General features: G+C 44.5%; 1 protein-coding gene across 1 annotated transcript; it reads right to left on the bottom strand.

Moving 5' to 3' along the window:
• Nucleotides 1-4804: 4804 nt before the first annotated feature.
• Nucleotides 4805-25101, bottom strand: CCNE1 (cyclin E1). The gene is made up of 12 exons (XM_035119649.2): nt 24710-25101; nt 23859-23901; nt 23329-23419; nt 21337-21405; nt 13445-13590; nt 13216-13351; nt 11305-11451; nt 9932-10027; nt 8705-8839; nt 8507-8618; nt 8255-8412; nt 4805-5397 (listed from the first exon to the last, which is right to left on the bottom strand). The coding sequence occupies exons 2-12, from the start codon at nt 23870-23872 to the stop codon at nt 5275-5277; spliced, it is 1227 nt and encodes a 408-aa protein (XP_034975540.1). The 5' UTR covers nt 23873-23901; nt 24710-25101; the 3' UTR covers nt 4805-5274.
• Between the last annotated feature and the right edge of the window lie 53 nt (nt 25102-25154).

Raw genomic sequence — 25154 nt, 5'->3', positions numbered from 1 at the left:
GGAGGCTAAGTAGCAGGCAGGAGCTGCTAATCAATTGCCCTTGCTTAATTGATCATCAGCAAGTGTGCTTGCCAATGAAACTGGGAAGGGTTCTAAGGCGATCTCCAACCAATTTTAAGTCCATCATTCTACAGTGAGAAAGGTTATTCAAAAGTGGAAAACACTCAAGACAGTTGCCAATCTTTCCAGGAGTGGACACCCCAGCAAATTCGCCCCAAGGTCAAACTGTGCGATGCTCAGGTACACCAAGTTTTACATCTCAAGCTCTGCATGTCAAATGTTCATGACAGTACAATTAGAAAAAGACTGAGCAAGTATGGTTTGTTTGGAAGGGTGTCAAGGAGAAAGCCTGGTCTCTCTAAACAGAACTTGGCAGCATGGCTTTGGTTTGCAAAGTTGCATCTGAACAAACCACAATACTTCTGGAACCAGGTCCTTTGGACAGATGAGACCCAAGTGGAGATGTCTGGCCATAATGCACAGCACGGCGTTTAGCATAAACCAAAAAATACACAGCATATCAGCGCAAGTTCCTCATACCAACTGTCAAGCACGGTGGTGGAGGGGTGATGATTTGGGCCTGTTTTGCAGCCACAGGACCTGGGAACCTTGCAGTCATTGAGTCGACCATTAACTCCTCAGTATAAGGAAGTATTCTACAGTCAAATGTGTGGTCATCTGCCCAACAGCTGAAACGTGGCTGAAATTGGGACATGCAACAGGAGAAGGATCCCAAGCGCACCAGCAAATCTACAACAGAATGACTGAAAAAGAACATAATTAAGGTGTTCCAATGGCCCAGTCAAAATCCAGACCGCAACCCAATTGAATCGCTGTGTGGGACCTTAAGAGAGCTATGCCTAAATAAATGCCAGCAAACCTCAATGAACTGAAGCGATGCTGCAAAGAAGAACGGGCCAAAATTCCTCCACAACAACGTGAGGCAGAGAAAGTCCTACAGAAAACAATTACTTCATGTGGTTCTACAAGCTATTGAATCATAAGGTGTACTTAGCTTTTCACACTTGGCTTTTCCATTTCGCCTTTATTTCTGTTGAATAAATCATGACACAGGGTAATATGTTATGTGTTATTGTTCATCTGAGGTTGTATTTATCTAATCTTAATACCTACTAAGGAACAGATATCGTTATTGTGTCTTCATATGTAAAACCACAGAATTCAAGGACGTTGCACTTCCTTTTCCCCATGGCTGTTATTTGTTGTACACTGCTACGGAAAGCAGTTTAATTCTTAAATGAGAAATAAACCGATAGCCTGCAGTCATCGAGGATACTTTCCCTACTGTCACTTTCATTCTGCCAGCACTACTATTTGGGAACTACTTCGATATGTTGGATTTAATTTATTAATTTTATATCCCACTTCTTTTCCTCCAAGGAGCTCAAGGTGGTGTATGCATCCTTCTCCCCCTCTTCCATTTCAACTTAGCTTATACAGTGTTACCTCGGTTTACAAACACAATTGGTTCCTGAAGTCTGTACTTAACCTGAAGCGTACTTAACCTGAAGCGAACTTTCCCATTGAAAGTAATGGAAAGTGGATTAATCCGTTCCAGACAGGTCCGCGGAGTACTTAAACTGAAAATACTCAAACCAAGGCATACTTCAACCGAGGTATGACTGTATAAGAAATTTACTCTTTTGAGTTATAGAATCATTGAACGTAAAGGTGTTGAACACAGGAGCTGATCTGCATGTTAAATTTACACGCTGCTATTTTGACTTGAGGTTAAGAATGACTTGCTCGGGGATTAGAGCAGCTCAGAAATGGGGTTAAGGTGAACTAATCCACAGTAAGCAACTGAGTTTAATTAAACCTGGCACAATGTGTGCAGGAAAGCGGCTTGCTGAAGGGGACGGCCCCGCCCCCCCCCCAGCCATGCAACGCAGGCTGCATATGCACCGACCCATTTGTAGCACAAAAGTTTGTCGTTTTTCTCAATCCAGAATCCAGGGCCAGCCCAATACATTATGCTGCTCAAGGCAAAACAAAAAAATGGCGTCCACACTGCCCCCCTTCATTTGCTAGAGGCAGCATGCCCATGGTTACCAGTTGTAGGGAATCTTAAGTGGGGGGGGGGGAGTTTGGGGCTTCCCATAGGCATCTAAGCAAGGCATCACTGCGAGAAGGATGCTGGATGAAGTGGGCATTTGGTCTGATCAGTCACGGCCCTTTTTATATTATTGTTCCCACTAACCAGTTAAGATTAACCATGGTTTGCCTGTGGTTATTACAGACAGAACCCAAAGCTTCCAAATTCCTCTTCATGGTCATGCTGGAGGGCTGAGGGAGGCCACAAGTGTAAGGCTGAAGTCAGCCCACTCTTAAGGGACATTCCAGTTCTCTAAATTCCTAGTATACAAGGTTTGCACCTTCACGTGTAGCCAAGCAAAGGTGGTTCTTGTGTACCTTTTCTTAATAATGCCAGTAATGTAAGACTCAGCCATTTTTACATGCCAACTTTCTATTTTCTCGCTGCGGTGTTTGGAAAAAGGTTAATAAGAAATATAAAGATTTTTAACCAATTTCTGCAAAGTTTACAGGTTCAGTAGGCGATCCTTCCAGGATTAAAACACCCGTGCCAGGAGAGGCATGAAAACATCCGCATTACCTAAACTTTTATAGCCAAGCCACGGATCGTTCTGCAAACCTTGCAGAGTGCAGCTGTTGCCGCCTCTCCATTTTTGAAGACGTAGAAGTGCTTTGGCTGCCACCAGTGTGGCGGTGAGTGAATATCTAATTCCCAGCCAAGGCTATACTTAGTTTTATGCCAGCCTTCTCACACACATTTTAGAGGCTCCAGCTGCTTCGGCTGAGAAAAGCAACTGAGCCTCAGCCTACAATCCTCATAGCGTGCCAAGTAGAAATGTAAGTTCAGGACTGAACCGCCACAAAGATGGCAGTGAAAGGGCTAGAACAAAGCACCCCTCAAGGACACACCTTACTACTCACTCCACCGCAAAGAAAATAGTTTAAAGATACATGATGTGGTTGTATTAGGGAAGGTCTGGCCCTATAAACTATTCGGATGGAAGGACACAAATTGTGAGCTGATGTGCAAACTGGAAAGTACTGGCTTTGGCAATGGCAACTGGCCAAAATAGGCATAGCTGGACTCGCTTCTCTCTCTCACTTATTTTTATTTGCCATCTGAAAATTATTTGTAAATCAAAAACCAATTAAACTTGTTGGCTTACTAAAGTTTGGTTGGAGGACTTCTTCATTCACACCATGCCTAGGTGGCGTCCTGCCCTACCCAGTGTTGGGTATTTTTAGGCCAGGCCTGTTAAAAGTCCAAAAGGTTTAGTGGAGATTGGAGGGGAGAGGATTCACTTGGTGGTGGCGGCGGCGAGAAGGAAAAAGCAAGAGTTGGTGTGGCTCGTTTGCTTTCATCTCTCTCTCATGGTGCAAGCTACAGCCCCTGCTTTCACAACTGCCTGCCACCAGCATCTTTTCTACTCTGCCAAATCAAGCCAGGCTGTAGAAGTTCTTTGTGGGGAGAGGTGGTTAGAGGTGCTTTTCTCACATTTACCCTGTGGGAAGCATGGATGTAGCTAGGAGGGTGCAGCTGCCCCCGCCCCCGCGCAATAAAGTAAAAAAAAGAGAAAAAAGTAACCAACTGACCAATTGCTTTGCAGATAAATCTGCTTTGCCCCACCCTCAACATAAAGCCTGCCCCTTCCAATAAATCCTGGCCACACCCATGGTGGGAATTCTACTCCTGCATATTAAGTGAAGAATAGTAGGAACTGTGCTCAGACTAGGGTGCTGGTTGGGGCTATGAGGCTGCCTTCTTTGGAGAGGAAGATACCAAATCAAATATTAAATCAGTTTTCCATAGAATCATAGAGTTTGAAAGGACCCCATGGGTTATCTAGTCCAAGGCCTTGCCCACAGCTGTCCCTGGGTGGGCTCAAACTACCAACCTTCGGGTTAACAGCCAGACACAACTGACCCATTGTTTTAAATAGTTGTTTTAAACGATAACGTTATGATATTATTCTCTTTGCCAAGCACTTTTGTTTTGTCTTTTTACAATGAATCAGTATACATTTTATGACATAAATAAATATTATTGTCCAATAAAATTTTGAAGGGCGAGTGGCCTGTTTCTGGAGCACCAAGAAGTAATTTAATGCCTTGGGGTCATTTGAGTTAAATTAGGGATGTGTAAATACCTCCCCCTGCCCACTGTCAATTGTGGCAGCATCTTCTGCACTACAGCCTAATAGATTTGAATCTAATCAGATATGAATCCAATGATAATACAAGACCAGACTTTTGAATGCATAGCTGCTACTAATCTGTAACAAAACAATCAAACTGTCAGCTTTACACCATCAAAGTTGATATTTACACTCATTCTGTTACTGTCCAATTTACAGCCGCCTTCTGAAAGTCTGATATTTGTAAGACACAAACAGGATAGACCTTCTACTGTTTCAAAAAGCTGTCTGAATTAGGAAAACACATGTTTTCTGCATCATAACCTCCAGGGCATCTCCAGAACACTGATTGCCAAAAGATATCTGAGATTAAAAAAACATAGGCCAGGCCCCCAACCAATATGGATGGGGGAAGTGGGGGGGGGGAAAGAGTCCAATTCTCCATCACAGCCCTGATCCAAACATTTCCCTCCCCTGGAGCTGCTATTTAGCTGTGAATGGGAGAAACCTACAGCCTTCCTGAATTCTGTACGGCAACTGTAATTGGAAATAAGAGTTTTAGCTGTCTTTCACCTTGCAGAGTTATGACATATAAAACCAAGACTGCATAGGACGCAGCTGATAGCATTTTATTTAAAAATTAAGACGCATAAGACCATTTATACAAAGTGTTTTGTTAAAAAAGGATCAAGTTGTAAACCAGGAAGGTCCTAGAAGGAGCTTGCCATCCACAGCTAGCAAAAACCAAAGTATGGTTAACACCCCAGAAGTGCAGAAGGCAGAACCCCTTTTTCTCTTCCCACCCCCTTTTCGAGTCAGCACAACGAGTATCGCCCTCCTTAGCAGCAATCCAAGCAAACGCTTGTTGTTTTGGGTGGCTGGCGTACCCCATCAGTTCATTTAAAAATCAAAGTGTCCAATAAAAATAATGCAGGTTTCCTCCATCATAGAAAAGTGAAGACTTTCCTCTTTAGAATACATAAGACATTTGGGTAAGTCATTGGCAGCATCTCACAGTAAAGAATCAAGACTCATAAAGGCGTTTTGGCCAAGAGGTCTTCAGGTTGAGCAGCTTGTGAAAAAGTTACAGCTGTTTGGGTGTCGGAGACAATTTCTTACTGCTCTGAGGTGGGGTGAGGACACCCAGGGGTAGAGAAGAACTCCTCTTCTTCTCAGCCAATGCAGCTTGTTTTTCTTGAACTTTGTCCTAGGAAAGAAAAACGCCGAGAGTGAATGATCGACTGCTCATTCATGTGTCCAGAATGCCTGTGTTCTTTTTAGGTTTCAAGAGCAAACTCATGACACATACTCAAGAGAGGAAAATATACAGAAAGCTGCATCCGGACACAGAGACGTAGTCTATGCGTTTGTGTACTTACAACTTTAAAATACATGAGAAGGACCCCAATCCTTTGGTGTGTGACCATGTTTTAAAATGAAGAGTGCCAAAACATACATCTATATCATATGTGGTGGGCATTCCAGCACAAAACTGAGAATCTATACATATAAAAATGTAAACCAGCCATGTGGGTGTGTTTCCACTTTTCTCCGAAACCGGTTGACCAATTGCGTTCAAATTTTGACACAACGTCCCAAGCGAATATGCGAGTGACCCCATACCATTTGCATAGACAGATGTTTCACCTGGGCCAGGTAAAAACCCCAAAACCACGTGTTCCAGAACTCACAACTCAGACGAAAGTGAATGCTAAAGCACAGGAGAGGTTGCAAGACACTGGTACTGCACCTAGGAAAGCTTTCCTCTCCACAGCATCTCGACTCAGCTTTCCAGACTGGGCCAAGTGGAGGTGGGGGCTCGCCTGGGTGGGGGATGGGGGGAGGAGGGGGTGGGATAGGTCATGGCCGGGACTGGGTGGGGACAACCACAGGGATGAACCGGGGGCGGGGGGGAGGAGAGGATGGGATAGCTCATGGGTCGGGACAGGGTGGGGGGAGTCACAGAGATGAGCCTGTGTAAACAGAACATGCGTAAAACATTTCAACAAAATGAAGGGGGACTCTGAAGGTGAGGGGAGTCTGAAGGGGGACACTGAGGGTCCATTTAACAGACTGAGCCACAGCAACGTGTGGCCGGGCCAGCTAGTTAGTTATGAAAAGTCAAATCTGTACGTGAGCAGGCTTAAGAATTCAACATTACAATGAGGGAATATTACTCCCCATTGCTACAGCTCAAACATTATTTGCTGCATCGGGAATGCGATTTAAGTTGCAAAACTGGCAAGAGTGCTTTACAACCCTTTCCCATTAATCGGAAAGGCAAGTCACTAGGTTCTAAGTTATAGGCTAATGGGACAGGATTGCAAAGCTTCCTGCATCTGCACTGGCTCTGAATGGTTTTTATATATTAAATTGTTTTTATTGTTGATGTTACTGCTTATCGCTTTGAGACGATTCAGAGAGATTCAAAAATGGAATTAAATTTTAAATATGCTCTCCTGATCTACTCACTAAATCACACAGATCAAGTCTGTTATCAAAGTCGGTCTCTCAGGTTTAAGTCCAACACTTTAGACCAGGAGTGGGGGACCTTTGGCCCTCCAGATATTGCTGAACAGCAGCTCCTATCTGCCCTAGCAAGCATGGCCAATGGCCAGGAATGTTGGCAGCTGTAGTTCACCAAGAGGGGCTAAAGGTTCCCCACACTTGATGTAGACAAACAGTGAGAGATGAAGTGATGAGACTTTCCAGGACTCACTTCATCACAGCCCAGCTGTATATGCTTGAGGGCCAGGGGTTGGGAAGGTACCCACCATACCACACTGCTGTCCCCTTGCATTTAACACTTTTGAGGGAGTTTCTGAACATTTAGTGTTGCATTCAACTAACTTTTACTCATAAGTTAGACCAGCGTTTCTCAACCGGTGTTCCGCGGCACACTACTGTGCCACGAGACGCTGGCTTGTGTGCCGCGATGAGAAGGGCGATTTGCATTGACCCGCCGGAAAGGAAGCACGTGACAATGCAAATCGCCCTTATCGTCGCCGCACGACGCGGCAAAATTTAGAGTCGGCATCCAGCCGGAGGCCAGAGAGGGCGCCGCCGCCACCGCCTGGGGAGGAGGAGGCAGGCGGGGAAGGCTGCGCAGGGCTTCCCTTCGCCGGGCCAGAGCGGCGGCGGCTGCCTGGGGCGGCTGGGAGGGAGGCGGCGGCAGCTGTCTGCCCGCCTGGGGTCTGTGCGTGCCGTAATTTAAAAGAAACAACAGCAAGAGCTCAAGAATTTGAAAATTCCCGCGACGGCTGTGATTTGTTCTCGCGAGAGGTCAGCCTTCCCCCTCCCTCCTCCCCCACACACACACCGCTCGCTTCCAGCCTGCCGGTGAGTGATTGCGGGTGGGGGGGAGGAAGAGGATGACGACGGAGAGGCTGCGAGAGCGCGACCGGCGACTGAGCAGGCCCGGCGCAGAGAGCCCGCCCGAGGAGGTGCGCACGTTCGCCGGCCTTCCCCAACCGCTGCGGCGGGTGCGACAGAGGGAGAGAGATGTCGCCTTTCTGACGGGAGGCCGAGCGGCGCGGCGGCGGAGGCGGCAACACCCGCCTGGGCAGCAGGTACCGCTTGCGAAGGAGCCTGGCGGGTGGCTAGGCGGGAGGCGCGAGCGAGCGAGGGCGGGTAGGCAGGCGGGCGGCGGACCAGGCTTGTAGGCCCGGTTTTGGGCCGGGCGGCCTGAGGAGAGCCACCCCCAGGCTGCTTATGACGTGTCCCCGCTCACTCCGCAGGCTCTGCGCCTGGTGGGTCTGCCTGGCTACCGCACAGTTCTTCAGTGGCATGCTTTACGTCTCCCCTCCAAACTAAACTAAATATAGGGTGGCACAGAGTTGGTGTGCCGCGGGATTTTTTTTCATAGAACAAGTGTGCCGTGGCCCAAAAAAGGTTGAGAAACACTGAGTTAGACCCAGTGAAATTAATGGCCAGGACTAACTTGGGTCTATTAATTTCACTGAATACAACCTTCTCTCTCACACACATACATTCCACCTTTTATTCTCATGCTCTACAAGCAAGGAGACCTTCGGCTACTAAGATGTATCTATGAGAACACTTACCAGCAAGTTAAAGGTGTTAATGTGCATCTGTATATTGTGCAAATCTTCCGAAGGAACGCCTCTGAAGTGTTTGAGCGGTGAGCTCCCCACCTCCTTGATGGCCACAGCAAAGGGAACCATCCACTTCACACAGTCCTGTATTTCACATAATTGATAACCTACAAAATCAAGAAGACACCCGCCTTTGAAAGTCATGCCTCTGCTTGACTTAGAACCGCCGGATTTCTTTCCTTTCATTAAAACGCAGCTTACCTGAAACCTTCTGCATCAGCTCACAAGAGGAGAAGTGATATAATGCAGAAGCAGCTAAAGCGCCATAGGAGTAGTCCAAACAGCCAACATCCAGCACACAGAGATCCAAAAGCTGGAGAGAGAGGACAGAGAGCTTGAAAGGAAATGTTTCTAACGAAAGTGGCGGGTGAAACATTTAAGGGCAGAATTCGTCCTTACCTCAGCTATCTGCACAAATATCTCCTGCGGGTATTGCGGTAGCAGCATTTCACAGATTTCATTTAGATAAGCGACCTGCATGTATATGTTTAGCCAGGACACAACCGTGAGGGGACTCAGATTCCAATTGAGTGCCTAGAAGAGAGCATGCACGTCAGGAGGTAAAGTGAGTTTCCTTAGCACCCACAGGGTATTTGTTGCACTTGAGTCCTGCTTGCGGGCTTCCTATAGGCAGGCACCTGATGACCAGTGTGAGAATACTGGACCTTTGGCCTAATCCAGAATGCACATGTGGCAAATGCAATCCTGCTGCCACACTGCACATTCATATACAGTGGTACCTCAGTTTAAGAACAGTCCTGTTTACGAACGATTCGATTTACGAACTCCGCAAAACCGGAAGTAGTGTCCCAGTTTGCGAACTTTACCTTGGTCTAAGAACAGAATTCGAACACTGGAAGGGCACTGGCGGCGGAGGCTTCATTAGGGAAAGCGCGCCTCAGTTTAAGAAAGGTTTTGGTTTAAGAACGGACTTCCAGAACGGATTAAGTTCGTAAACCGAGGTACCACTGTACACACTTATGAAAAAATAAATACGAGAGCCAGTGTGATGTAGCGGACAGGGTCTTTGACCAAGGCGACTGGAGTTAAAATCCCTACTCAACTATGAACTTCCCCAGGTGACTTTGTGCCAGTCACTCTTGGCTTAACCTTACACAGGGCTGTTGCAATGATTAAAGAGAGGGCTGGGTTGGAAAGAGAAAGGAATCCCATGCATTACCCTGAGGTTGCACTCACACCTACTTGTTACCAAGTACTAACAAGAACATATTGCAAGTTACAGAATTAGTATACGGATGGAATTTGGGTCACTTCCACCATGGACTTACAAAATGTACTACTCTTTGTCAAAATCCACCAGCAGTCTTTCATGCTGAGCCAAGCTGTTTCAGATGTCTCAAAATGGACAGGAGATTTCTATCTACACAGCTATAAAAGAATCACTGATAATGGGAGATAAAGAACTGAAAGACAGACATACCACTGATTAACTAACATGCTTTTGGCAACAAAAAGTGCTGCCTTTTCACCATGGCTGATTGCACTGAGTGGCTTGGGAAAAGGTACAGAGGATGCGAATTTTAAAAAAGCAGAATGCAATTTTCCCTACAATCCATTCCAAACACACACACACACACACACACACACACACACAATCACATTTACCTTCATAATGATGAGTTCCATACTAAGAATTTCTTCTTCAGTACAAGCCCCATCTGTAACATATGCAAACTGCTGCAACTTTGGAGGATAGATTTCCTGAAACATGGAATACAGGACATCAATGCATTGTCAACTGTGGTAAATGGCAAAAGCCAGATGTTCCAGACACTGACAGCTATCAATGCCTAATTTTCGGGGTAGCAGCACTGTTCTGATGTACAGGGATACTTCCTGAGCTCAGATCAATTAGGCCCAGCAGCAAATGTAATAGCAACTTTATGGCTGCTGTTAAGAGCACAAGATCCATCAAGGATCATAGCCTCTTCAATCAAAATGGCCAAGACGGCAGGTGACAGAGCCTTTTACTTTGAAATGTGTGCTTGGGTGCTTTCAGGCAGAGAGGCAACCTACAAGTACCATGAAACGTAAATAATTCTTGGAAGAGTAAAAATGTTTAAATGTGGCATTTCACTGTAGGATTTAGACCAGAGGTTAGAACTGGACTACAGTGGAACCTCGGTTTATGAACACCTCGGTTTATGAATTTTCGGTTTATGAACGCCGCGGAGCTATCTGGAACGGATTAATTCACTTTCCATTACTTTTAATGGGAAAGTTCGCTTCAGTTTATGAACGCTTCAGTTTATGAACAGACTTCCGGAACCAATTACACCCATGTTTCAGTTTATGAACGCTTCAGTTTAAGTACTTTGCGGACCCGTCTGGAACGGATTAATCCACTTTCCATTACTTTCAATGGAAAAGTTCGCTTCAGTTTATGAACGGTTACTCCGCGGACCATCTGGAACGGATTAATCCACTTTCCATTACTTTCAATGGGAAAGTTCGCTTCAGTTTATGAACGCTTCAGTTTATGAACAGACTTCCGGAACCAATTGTGTTCATAAACCGAGGTACCACTGTAGAAGGAGGCAGAATGTACTTCTGATAACATGGATTGTTACTAAAGTAACCCATGGTTTAAAACAGACGTGTTAACTTCTTAAGGCAGCTTTCCCCAGCTGTTTCAACCAGAAGGTTTTGTGCTCCAACTTCCATCAGCCCCAGCCAACATCACCAAGGATGATGGGAATAGTACTCCAACATCTGCAAACTACTAATAATTCCTCCAAGTTTAAAAGATTATATTTTATATAAAAATAGTATTGTAGAAGCAGAACAACAAAGCCCAAACCATTTCAATCCCAGATTGCATTCCATCAAAAGATGGCTCACAAAAGGATAGACATCCAGCTTCTTCTACTTTAAGAGTGTGATCTTATGATATTTACTTGAAAGCAAGTCTCACCATGTTAAGTGGAGATTGCACCACAGAAAATGCATTTAGGTTTGCAGGGCAAGAATTGTTTTACCTCAAGCTTTGCGGCTATGAATAAGGATGAAATTCCAATAAGTTGCAGAAGTGTCTTTACAATGTTCTGTTGAGTTGCCATGAACCGATCGAAAAAATCCTGTGCCAAATAAAATGTCTCTCTATGAAGCTTGTAGACTTCGCAAACCTGCAGGAGACAGAAGGGTGTCATTCTGCTTCTAAGCTGCATAACTCCATGATGAACCAGGGACCTTCTTAATGTGAAGCTCAGTGGAACTACAGCTGTACCTTGGCTTTCGAACAACTTAGTTCCGAGACATTTTGGCTCCTGAACGTTTTGCAAACTATTTTTTGAAGCCGAATATCCGACATGGCTTGCAACTGGCTGCAGGAGCTTCCTGCAGTCAATTGGAAGCCATGCCTTGGTTTCCGAACGTTTTGGGTGTCAAATGGAATTCCGGAATGGATTCTGTTCGAGAACAAAGGTACAACTGTATAGTGTTTCGTAAAGATGAGCTGATTTAGTTTATGGCATAGCTATGCTTTGCTGCCCCAAAATATGCTCATTTTTTGTACTACAAGCAGAGCTGATTCAATACATTTTGCTGCCCCAAGCAAAGGACTACATGCTGCTCCCCACCCTGCAAAAAAGTACAAAACCCAACCTAACTGGAAGTTGAACCTTACTTCAGCAGCCACCTCACTTTGCACTCGGCCAGCTGCAACTGCAAATGGAATGAACTACTTGCTAGCAGAACATAATGAAGTTTTCCTAGGATCTGGAGCACCCTGGGGCCTTTGTTTGGAGGCATTGGTCTGACGCAGAACAATATGAATACATGCTGAATGCCCATGACATGAAAACTGAAAGGAAGCCCCTGTGGCACCAGCAAAAATAAATAAAGTCTCCCTGCACTGATAAATGCAAAAAATGCAGAAAAACACCTATTAGAGGGAAGAAAGGATACAGCAAAGTTTGCCACAATAAAAAGATGGCATAAGGACTGGAAATATTTCCCCTCGTTGCCCCTCTCTAACATTTTGCAGAGAAACATAGAAGTGAACCAAAGTGCAGTAAACATTTGTTTCTTCACCGAAGAATAAAGCCTACAATGAAGAAAAATTTGCTGAAACTTGAAGAATGTTTTCCTTAAGTGTTACTGTCTTTGCAGAGAGAGTATTTGTTTTCCTGTAAAGAACAACTGCTGGACTTCCAGGCTATGACAAGGAAAGTCAATTAATGATTTGTGAAGGGGAATTATTTTTGCCTTGCCTATGGCTGTTGCACAAGGCAAAACAGCTCCAAGAAACTGAGGCATGATTGTAGGGGCCAGGACCTACCCTCAGAATCCATCCACTGAAATGGAAATGAGCATCCTAGGACTTGTATGGGCATGAAAATGGCTTATCATATCCTGCTTGAGAGCCAATCCCTACCACGCCCAAATGCACACACTGACTGACAATACTGAGAGCCCTGGGCACTGTTCTGGCTACCCAACTGCTATCTGCTTAGCTATGAAGTGTCCCAACACTTGTGTCCACTTTTGTTTCCCATGAAACTTTTTTTATATATATAAAAAAGCAGGAAGCACCTTAGTGCTTTAGTTTTCTAAAAATCCCAATGCTTTTGAGAACAACCTTCCTAGCTGCCACTTTTATCAGTGCGCCTTTTTGAAGCTGTTGTGTGCATGCCCATCTCTGAACTCTCCCCGCCACCTTCCTTCCCTATTAGCAACTCTTGATATTCCTCACCTGGAACTCTAGTCCATTCTGAACCAGCTCTATGCTGGGAATAGAACTAGGAGCTACTCAAGGAAGAAGTTCCCCTACTATCAGTCTAATTTCCAAAATACCCTTTGCTCCCAAGGAAACTCCAGACAGACTATGGTAACAATCCCACATCGATGTGTTCATTGTTTCAAATGTTAGCATAAGAAGACAGTCTCACCTCCATTAGCCAGTCTAGAAGAATCACCCGCATTTTAGGTTGCAAGAGTGGATGCCTTTGCAGATATAGTTTATCCCTCACATATGCCTGTTCTTTTCTTATCATGCTTTTCCACACTTCATCCCTATTTGCCCAGCTGCAGGGGAGAGAGAAAGAACAAGAGGAAATGTGAAAACCAAGTATAACAGGCAAGAATGGAACAGGAGGCCATGAAATTAGGAAAAATTACCCCAAAACAGGCAATGGCGAATCTCTAGATGAAGCAAGGCTTTGGTGCATGAAAGGAGAGAACTTTGGGCTTCCCAGCTCATCATCTTTCTCTGGTGTTGGGATCAGCATATGGGGATGTGCGCACACATCATAGTTTGAAAACGGCTATTGAAGAAAAAATAAAAAGGGAGAGCCATTAAATTTCACAGTTATAAAGTTCATTGAACAGTTGATTAGTCCTCCCAACAAATTCAGGAAGAGTTAAAAGGCAAGTGTTTTTAGTCACTGCGCTCAAATATATTGCAATTTACCTTTCATATGTTCCCCTCTGAAAAAAAGCTATTGTTGCTTCAAGAGAAGAGACAAATGGTCACCAACTCAGCAAGCGGTCTTTTTAAAAGAGCACTTGTGACACTGCACTTGCTCTGCCAGGCACAAAAAATATTCTGCTTGAAGGAAAACAGGCTTTCAGTTTCAGAATCCCATCTGTTTATTTTCCACCTGATGGCAATATCCTTGATAGTAGAAATCAAGAAACAGAGGGATTAGGACTTCAGGTGGGGAGGAAACAGATGGAAGTCCCAAACAGTTACCCTGTTTTCTCTGAGTTCCTGTGGTAATGAACACAAAAAGAAAAACAATGCTGGCTGCTTTAAAAGGGGGGGGGAGGTTGTTACCCCCACTATGCATGCACAAGAAAAACTAAAAATGAATTTAGCTGTTTCGGGATTACAATACAACTAATCTGAACAGAAAACTTCAGATGCCAAACGCAAATTGGCACACATAGCATTTCTCGCATTCTGGAATTGTATGCTTTGGGAAATTATACTCATGTGAAACTAGCGCACCAAGGAGAAACTGAAGTACGGTATGTTAGCTATGTACAAGGGAAGGAATACAAACTGCCAGCAGTATATGAAATCTTCAAGCTGATAACTGATGTTGCAGATATTTTGCAAATAGGATATATAAAGGGTATGAAGGGCAGCATTAGCAACACACCAGAACACTTCACCCCAAAAGTTATTTCTAAGCTTCAGAATTCTTTTACAATTGCACACAACTTAACTTTTCTGAACAGTGGCCTCTTCTATAACACCTTTAAAAACCACAGCTCTCTATTTAATCAGAGTGAAAATTGCATGCGCAAGGGTTTACATGAGAAGCAGCTCAAAACTGCTGATATGTTATAACTAGATCACTGAAAGTTACCACTGGGGTGAGCATAAATGGTGACTCAACATGAAACCAACATCTTTACGAGACCATGTTTCTGGACTCTATATGTATCAATTAGTTTTCAAGGAAAAACCCAAAGGATGTCAGATGAAGCAGAATGGAACTATATTCAGCAAAAGTTCCATCTGTAATCTGACCATCTGTAAATTCCTCCAGAAAGTTGTGCTGCTTTCCTCCTCTTGCTCCTTGTTTTGCTTTCTTCTCCTCAACATGTTTGTTTAACATTTATGCCCCTAAATCATCTATACTGAAGTTACAGTGGACCTATGGCTGGTAGGAAGCAACAAACCTAGAAGGCAGCTTGGAACAAGGCTAGATGCCTAATGCTTAGAAGTCATTTAGCAACCTAGAATCTGGATTCACATCCAAAACCTAATCCACTACAAAAGTACAACATAAGCGACACCTTGTGGGTGCAGATCTCACTGTCTCAAAGCCTTTTGACAAGAAAGGCACAGGTAAGTGCATGTTACTTGTTAGGGCCAACATCCATTTTAAACATTGTCCATTTCCGCAAGTCAGATCTAAATTATTCTTTGTCCTGATTGGGATGGGAGACGCACACACTCTTTCCTTATTCTGAAAGTACCAGGTCTCACAACACAACAAATGCCAAAGAAACAAAATGGCTAGTTCTGCAGCAATCATAGCACACAAGGTGCTGCTCTTTGGTTTTTTCCAGCTTTGGAAAGCAAGAAGAGTTTTTATCAACTCAAATGAAGGTGCAACATGGAAAGCAACACATCACTTCTACAAAAAGCACCATCACCAGGTAAGGGTATGGTGACAAAACAAGATAACTGGTATTCAGCAGGTGAAAAAGCATGTTGAAGGGAACAAAATTACAGCTCTTTCTCCAGCTGATTTCAACTAACATATCACAATTTATCACAAGCTGCTTTTTAATCAAGCTACCTGTGTATGAGTTAAAAGGAACAGGGCTAGTTTGAGAAATAGTGAGCATTTTTAGCTATGATACAATCGTCTCGAGAAGCACATGCTGAAAAAAATCTGCTTCTGCCAACTGGACAATATAACCGCCCTTTCTTAATGTAAAAAGGGAGTTGTGTTGCAATTAAAAGGTCTAGCCTTATGTTAGGCTGAAACTACCAATGAACTCTGCAAACTGTAAGTGGGACTGACAGTGCTTCTTCTATGCATGATATAGACCAGGCATCCCCAAACTGCGGCCCTCCAGATGTTTTGGCCTACAACTCCCATGATCCCTAGCTAACAGGACCAGTGGTCGGGGAAGATGGGAATTGTAGTCCAAAACCTCTGGAGGGCCGAAGTTTGGGGAAGCCTGATATAGACAGTGAAATATCGCAAGACAGTCCATGCAGTCAATGGAACAGTCAAGCATATTTTAGTTCATAATTCACTGGGTTTCCTTTTTTTTTAAAGCTTCTCTTGTTTTTCCAATAGCTGGGTATATGGTGTTGATACAAGATCCATTCCCATTAGTGACAGAAACCAATTCATACCAAGTAGTAACTTATGGAACTGTGTCTAGTTCTTGGTGCCACAAGTTAAGGATATTGACAAGATAGGTGTGCAGAGAAGGGTGACCAAGATGATCAAGGTTCTGGAAACCCAAGCCTTACAAGGAATGGTTGAGGGAGTGGGGTATGTTTAGCCTGAAGAAGAGATGACTGGGGGAAGATATGATAGCCATCTTCAAATATATGAAGGGCTGTCATATGGAAGATGGAACAAGACTGTTTTCTCCTGCTCCAAAGGTTAGGACCCAAGTCAATAGCTTCAAGTTACAAGAAAGGAGGTTATGACTAAGCATCAGGAAGAACTTTTTGATGGTAAGAGCTGCTCAACAGTGGAACGGACTTCCTCTGAAGGTGGTGTAGTCTCCTTCCTTGAAGGTTTTAAAGCAGAGTTTGTATGGCCATCTGTCATGGGTGCTTTAGTTGAGATTCCTACACTGTAGAGCAAGCATGTCAAACCTGCGGCCCTCCAGATGTTTTAGCCTACAACTCCCATGATCCCTAGCTAGCAGGACCAGTGGTTGGGGAAGATGGGAATTGTAGTCCAAAACATCTGGAGGGCCGCAGGTTTGACATGCCTGCTGTAGAGGGTTGAACTAGACAACGCTCAGGGTCTTTTCCAGCTCTATAATTCTATGAATGTCACACCATAGACTACAGAGCAGCTGTTGAGCTATCAGATGATGGTTTCATAAGCCTTCAAGATAGCCAGAACATAATATTGTTACAGCAAAGCACTTTCTCCATATAGCAACAGATGCCGTGCTAGCAGCATTATTGCTGAGCAAGAGCTGCAAGGCCAATGCATTTTATGCACATTTTTGCTTTGGAAATGTAACCATGCAGCTGTCTGAGCTTTCTTCTACACACTATTGAAAAGAAAAGGGGTAGGTAAAACAGTTAATGTAAATTATTCCTACAATCTCCACAATATCTAAAATATTCTGCAAGTGTAGGCAGAATATTGCAGTTGTACATGATGCAAGGCAACACCACATGGAATGACATATCTAAGGGCTATTAAACACACTGTGATGTAGGGCTGGGAGAGATCTGGTTTTCAAAATCACAATATCTCACCAGCTAAGTATCACAATATCTCAATATATATCTGTAGTAGCAGAGGGCTTAGCTGCACCTTCCTGCAGCGGCAGAGGGTCCTGCCGTATCTCTCCATGGTAGCGGAGGCTGCACTGCGCTTCCCCATAGCAGCAGACGGCCTTGCCACACCTCCCCAAGCGGCAGAGGGTCCCGCCATACCTCCTGCAGAGGATGTGCTCGCTTTCCTGCAGCACCAGAGGGCCTTGCGCCTCCCCGCAGTGGCAGAAGGTCCTGCCATACCTCTCCATGGCAGTGGAGGGTGTGCGGCACTTCCCCACAGCAGCAAAGAGCTTTGCCGCACCTCCCCATGGTGGGAGAGAGTCCCACCGTACTTCCCTGCAGTGGCAGAGGGTGTGCTGAGCTTCCCCGCAGCAGAGGGCCTTGCCGTGCCTCCTCGTGGCGGTGGAGGGTGTGCCGCGCTTCCCAGCAGCAGCCGAAGGCCTTGGCGGAGCTCCGTATGATGGTGGAGGGCCTTTGAATTTAGTAGGGCTTGCTTGTGAGTAGACATGCTTGCCCTGCTTACCGAAAAACACCCTCCCCACCAATCTCACATAGTATCCAACCTCCCATTTCAGCATAAGGCAACCAGCTAAATCTTCTCTCCATTATCCACCCTGAAGGCTTCTCATCCCACCAGTCTCCTTTAAATGAATAAATAACCTTCCTTTTTATATAGAGGAAAGTTATTTAGGGGGAAGCAACAACATAAACACCACCAGAAAATAATATCTCTTCCCCATCTTTCCCCACTGGCTGGGGTGAGTGTGAGACAAGAAAGAAGCGGTTTCCAGTTCTTTGTTTACATTCAACAATATGGCGATTTTTCACACAGCCCTATTGTTATGTGGCATAATTGGGTTAGCAACTACAAAAGCGCTCATGTAGGAGCCATGACCTAGTTCTGAGTAGTGGACCTACTGGTAATTAGACACCGTGTTTTCTCAACCATCTTCTTTTAGGAATATGCATGGTTTAATTTGTACTGTACACTTAAATTTAGTATGTAAGAAATCTTAAGAAACAAGCTGGTCACTTATTTCCATCAAAACTTTGCCAGGTCAGTTGACGGATCTCACCTCTGCAAAATGAAAAAAAAAAAGACTAGACAGTGTGGTAAAACCTGAATACTTAATATTGTATCTCCCCTATGATGACAAAAGGGAAGGAAACTCCCTCCTCATGGGGAAAGGTCCAGAAAGTGAATGCTGAACAGATTGACCGACAACTGGAATAGTTTTGTAGGAAGCAGAATCCATAGCAAACAAAGCCCATCTGCTATGGTAGCATTAGCCTCTAGATCTCCAGCTGCCTTAATTGGGAAGGTATACCACATTTTGGATTAGCCTGTGGACAAAAAAAAAAGCAAAAAACAAAACACAGCAGCATTTCCTGATCACTCTTTCCACAGTTTAACTACCACCCTGAAAACTGTCACAATAGACAAAGGAAGCTGATGCATTCTTTTCAGCTCTAGCCAATTTCATCTCTGTACACAAATATTATGCAGGCTCATTTGAACAAAAATGGAGCTCTTCATAGTCCTATGTATCTGTGCATAGCAAAGACATGGAAATGAAAAGTGGGACTTTTTCTAAAAAAGATGCAAAGCCCAAATATTTTTGGTTTCCTTTTCAAGGGACCCTACTGCTCACTGACAAATCTGGAAGTCCAGGGCCTCTGGTGATGTGAGAATTCACAAATTTTGAGACTTCCATTTCATCAGGAAGCCGTGAGCAAGCGGGATTCAGCTCTTAGGGGAGAATCCAGCTTTTCGGGGAGGGGGAGGGGGTTTTGCGTGGAAAGGAGGAATGAAATTTACAGCATGTAATGCTTTGAAAGAAAATGTGATGAAAATGATGTACAGATGGTATATTACACCAGTGAAATTAGCTAAAATGTATAAAACATGTAATAAATGTTGTAAATGCAAGGAAAAAGAGGGAACCTTTTATCATCTGTGGTGGGAATGTAAAAAAGTTAAAAGCTTCTGGGAAATGATATATTATGAGATGAAAAAGATGTTGAAATATACATTTATAAAAAAACAGAAGCATTTTTACTTGGTATTATTGGTAAGGACATTAGTAGACAAGATAGCAAATTGTTTTTATACACAATCACGGCAGCAAGAGTATTTATTACTGGCACAGAAATGGAAGCAAGGAGAATTACCGACAAAAGAAGAATGGCAGATGAAATTAATGGACTATGCAGAATTAGACAAAATGACAGGAAGAATTTGAAACCGGCAGGATCACAGGTTCCTAGACGATTGGAGTAAATATACGAACTATCTGAAAATCAATATTAAGCAATTGAATATGCTAGTAGGACTGCAAGAAGTTTTTTTTAAGGAAGACTATATGAAATATTGCAGATAAAACTTAGGAAAAGGACTAGTAGTTATGGAAATCAAAGTAATAGTGAAAAATGAAATGCAGGGCTAAGTGAGAAGATTGAAAATCACTAGACGTAGTTGATGGAAGTCCAAAAAATGTTGAATAAGATAAGATGTTATGTGGAGTTTGGAAAATATATGTGATACAGTGGAACCTCTGTTTATGAACACCTCGGTTTATGAATTTTCGGTTTACGAACGCCGCAGACCCATCTGGAACGGATTAATTCACTTTCCATTACTTTCAATGGGAAAGTTCGCTTCAGTTTATGAACGCTTCAGTTTATGAACAGACTTCCGGAACCAATTACACCCATGCTTCGGGTTAAGTACGCTTCAGGTTGAGTACTTCGCGGACCCGTCTGGAACTGATTAATCCACTTTCCATTACTTTCAATGGGAAAGTTTGCTTCAGTTTATGAATGCTTCAGTTTAAGTACTCCGCAGACTGTCTGGAACAGATTAATCCATTTTCCATTACTTTCAATGGGAAAGTTTGCTTCAGTTTATGAACAGACTTCCGGAACCAATTGTGTTCATAAACCGAGGTACCACTGTATATATATGAGAATTAACAAATTTTGTCTCAAACCTTCTAATTAAGATTGTGGCTTGAATAAGAGCAATTCGTACATTCATAGGTAAAGCTAAGACATCCATACCGCAACTCAAAACACTTGGTCACTACATTGCAATTTATCACACCCTCCCAACATTTCACAGCTTAAAGATAAGGACATGACACCTACTGGGTTCTACTGGGTTACATTTACTTGGCAACAGCCTGTCCTCTTCCAGTAGAAAAGTCTGGACAATGGGTGATATTCAACTCCTACTCAGAGTGGATCCACTGAAGTTAATGGGCATTACACACTTAGGTTAATTAATTTCAAGGGTTTCCTCTGGTTAGGATTTAGTTGAATGTAACCCATTGTGTTTATTTCAATTTGGTTAAACATATTACTGGGAAAAACATAGTCTAAAATATTGTATTTGCAGTGTGTGAAAAGGCACCCTATTCATGGCATGATGCCTTAGTGTTCAAGTGAATATGCATCAGATGTAGGCAGCATCTCCCACCTCTCTCTGCTCAAAAATGCAGAATCTACAGGCTCTGGGCAGAAGCTGAAACCCTGAAAAGTGAGAACTACAAACAACTCCAGCTAACATCACAGTCCCTATTTTATCCTACCACAGGTACATGGGACAAATAACAACAAATACCGTATATTCCAGCGTATAAGACGACCCCCAACTTTTCCAGTTAAAATATAGAGTTTGGGATACGCTCGCCGTATAAGAAATACGACCCGGCGTATAAGACGACCCCCAACTTTTGAGAAGATTTTCCTGGGTTAAAAAGTAGTCTTATACACAGGAATATACAGTATGCCTCTGGGCCTGGGAACTAGAGAAAGTTGGAACTTATCATATCCTCTAAGACTCATAGGTGTGATGCAGGGATGGGGAACCTGTGACCATCCAGATGTTGCTGGACTCAAACTCCCATCATGCCTCAGCCAGCATGGCCAGTGGTCAGGTTTGATGGAAGCCCAGCAAGAGCTGGAGGTCCACAGGTTCTCCATGCCTGGCTTAATGCTTTAGGACCCAACAGAGCTATACCAATTTAAACAGTATCACTGAATAATAGTCCAAAGCCCAAGTAATTACCTGACTCTCATTCTGTTTCTTCTTGGTCATTTCTGTTCTGGCAACTTCTTCATCTGGATCCTGTAAAAACTACATGGAAAAGAATGAAGTGAGGTTTACCAGTCTGCAGTAAGGGGGGGGGCAGGGAGAAGTGGCTCTGGGATTACCGGTATATGACTCCGGCCCTGCTTGTGAGCTTTCCACAGGCATCTGGTTGGCCACTGTGAGAACAGTGACTAGATGGGCTTTTGGCCTGATTCAGCTGAGGTCTCCCTATGCCAGTGTTTCTCAACCTTTTTTGGGCCACGGCACACTTGTTCCGTGAAAAAAATCACGAGGCACACCACCATTAAAAAAGTTAAAAAATTTAACTCTGTGCCGCCCTATATTATAATTATGACTGTAAGAAACACTTGCCAAATATTGCTTTCCGGCGGGTTAGTGTTGTGTATTGGCGGCCGCCAGGCTCGTTTGCACTGAGCTTTGGGAAAGAGGAGGAGAAATATTGCTTTCCGGTGGGCCAGTGTTGATTATTGGCGGCCGCCAGGCACGTGACAATGCAAATCGCCCTTCTCGTCGCCGCACGTCGCCGCACACCAGCCAGCGTCTCGCGGCACACTAGTGTGCCGCGGAACAGCAGTTGAGAAACGCTGCCCTATGCTATAGTCTTAAAACAGTTCATGAACATTAGCTATCGTAACAAGGAAGTTAAAATACAGGCTTTACATATGTGATGGCTGTTCACATGGGTTCCACTACTCATTTTGGATATGGTTACATGAGCACAAATGTACTACCATCTATTCTGGGAAGATAGAATCCACCAAAATCTACCAGCTAGCACATGTCTACATAATTATGTTTTGCCTTTTGCATTTAGCCAAGGTTAAACCTAAGTGCAAATGGAAAAACCTGAAGGAATTTGCAGTTTCCACCGTGCACATTGCAACTATTTTACTTATTGGGGGGGGGGGGGTGCTTGGTACTGTGCTTGGTACTTTTGCTAGCTACAATAAAATAAAATAAAAATAACCACCATTATGAAACAAGGAAGTTAACTTTTTAGAAGTTACTAAGTTTCCAAACTAGTGTTCAATTCTTCTCAGAGCAGATGACTTGATGTGGAGAGGGTACTTCCTGGTTCTTGCAGCCAGAAAGATGGAGCCATAGGTGGTACTGGGCAGCGGCCCTTGCCCCAAACAGCTATTTGTGTACCTGTTCAGAGATACCTGCTGTTATTAGCACGTGGCCTGTAGGAGAATATATGTTCTGTAGTAACATAGCTGCCAAGTTTTCCCTTTTCTCGCGAGGAAGCCTATTCAGCATAAGGGAATTTCCCTTAAAAAAAGGGAGAACTTGGCAGCTATGTGTAGTAGATAGAGTACATGCATTTCATGCAGGTTCAATCCTGACATCTCCAGGTAGACCTGGGAACATGTTCTGTCTAAACAGAAAGCCACTGAGCTAAATGGACCAGTAGTCTGACACAGACCTGGTTCGTGTAACATGGTCAATGAAGCTATGGCTTAGTAAGACTACAATCAATCTTTAGCTACAGTGTGTGGCTAGTAAGGAGAGAGTGTGACCACAAGTCCCCACTCAGGAAAACATGCTAAATGAAACCTTGGCTTAGCAGTGTGGTGCAGCAGTAAAAAGGACTCTTCTTTGAGAACATGCCTGTTTGTGTGGGCTTTGTAAGCCATAGCTTGGCTTACTGTGGCAAGCAAATCAGCTTCAGGATAAGGCAGCTTCCTTTGCTCCTAACCTTGCCTGGGACTTACCATGCCATTCTTTGCTTTACAGACTATTTAATCAAACTGAAATAGGCAATCAACTGACCAGTATGCTAATCCTATCTTCAAGAGTAGATAATGTCATGAAAAAGGTTTTGGGTGAGTGTGAGTCATAACGTTCTTTTTTCTTTCAAATGGATACAGTTGCTAGTTACATGATCTGATTTGGGCAGTACTCTTCGATGACTGGAGTTGTTCCCCTACAAATACAGGCACTTACTGTGGCGACATCAGCTTTTCTCTTGCGGGTTCGAACAGTGAAGTCGGTGGGATCTTCATCTTCAGTGGGAGTGTTCTTGTCCTTGCGATCACTGCAGAGAGTGGAAGATTCAGTCCTATCATGCCATACATTATAAAAACATGTTTTCACTGAAGAAAAAATTTATGTGAGTGCACCCTTTCACCCACTTGTCAACATGCTTGTTCATACATGGTGTTGAGAGTTTCTTTTGTATTTGCTATAGGGAGTTCCAGGCTTACAAGTTCCTCCTGAAACAGGATTTGCAGGCCTTGCTAAAGGTTAGAGCAGTGGTTCCCAAACTATTTTCATTCCCCAGACCACTTGGAAATTGTTGGTGGCCTTGGCAGACCTTATTTTTTTCTGCCTGTTATAGCAACTGTAAATCAGTGAGCTAGATGCTGCGTGATTTTAAACTGCATTTTAACAGACATGCCAAGGACCACCTAAACGAAGTGATCCATGGACTGCAGTTTGGGAACCCCTAGACTACACAGGTGCATAAAACTCACCTGGATTTGGGCATGGTGGCCTGGAGAGATCAAGACTTCAACCCTGGGGGGAAAAGAGAGAACTGCAGTGATGAATCTGCAAAAGCTTTCAGTTCAGATAAATATCTCAGTTGTTAGTGTGGCTTACTTTTAAAGAAAAAAGGTAAGATGGAGGAAAATGTATTGGAAGAAAGAATGAAAATTTAGGATTGATAAAGGCTTAGAAAGGCAAGAGAGAAAAAAACATTGATATGCAACTCAAACACTAAAAAGGAACAGAAAAGCTTCCAAAAAATGTTGCAGGCCCAAAGCCGCCTTCTGCAGCAACAGCATGGAGATAAAACAGTTGCACATCTGGGGGATTAAGAAATTTCATGCAAACCCACATTTTGATAAGCTTCGTTGGGAAGTGTGTGTGTCTTTTCACCCAGAAAAAGAGGCACCAGGTTAGGAAAAAGGGGCTATCCCTCTTAACACCTTATTAACTGCACCCATCCAAGTTACTCCATGTGAAAGCAATTAAGGGAAAACTTGACCCAGCCACCTCTCAATACCCCCCCCCCAAACCAATAAATCCAAAATAATATAAACAAAATCACCACCTACATACAAGGCAGCACGCTAATTCCCACCACCACATATTTATAACGGGGTTAACCCCCCCCCAAAAAACACCCCAAAACAAAGAAAGTGTAAGAATGGAGAGAAAATGCACCCCTCTCGCCTCGTTTCGGGGTACCCGAGGGTAGGATAGGCTGTCATTTCACCCCCCCACCCCCACCAGTGCCCCTGGAGAAATGCCTGGGAAACCCCTCTGAATGCGGATCCCCCAACTGTGAGCAAGGGTGAGGGGGCCTCCCCCCCCATTTTACCAAGAGCAGAGGTCGGCCGGCCGGCCGGCGCTGGCAGTGTGGCTGGCGGATTCGTGGGCGGGCCGGCGGGACACAGGAAGGCGGGCTCCTCCTAGCTGCTGCTGCCGCCGTCCTCTCGCCTCCTCACGGCGCGCCAGCTCCCGTGTCAGGCCAGCGCGGCCTTTTCTCTGCGCGCACAGGGCGGGCCCAGGCCCCGAGCGCGGGCATTTCAGCCGCCTCAGGGCCGCCGCGGCGACGACGATGCCTCCGGCTTGCCTCATTCCCCTCCGCACTGGAGTCAGGCTAAGGATAAGGCTAAGGCCAGGCCCGGGCAGGTGGAGGCGCCTCCGCGGGGGGGGGGCCTCCAGGTGAGCGTGAGGCCCCGGCCCAGGTTGGCTTGTGGGGGTCCCGGGGGCGGGGTTTGCGGGTGGGCGTGGCCGGGGCGGGGCTTCTGCGAGGAGACGGC

Source organism: Zootoca vivipara, chromosome 6 (assembly GCF_963506605.1).
Source record: "Zootoca vivipara chromosome 6, rZooViv1.1, whole genome shotgun sequence".
In the NCBI taxonomy this organism is placed as follows: domain Eukaryota; kingdom Metazoa; phylum Chordata; class Lepidosauria; order Squamata; family Lacertidae; genus Zootoca; species Zootoca vivipara.
This window is presented reverse-complemented; position numbering and strand designations above follow the sequence as displayed.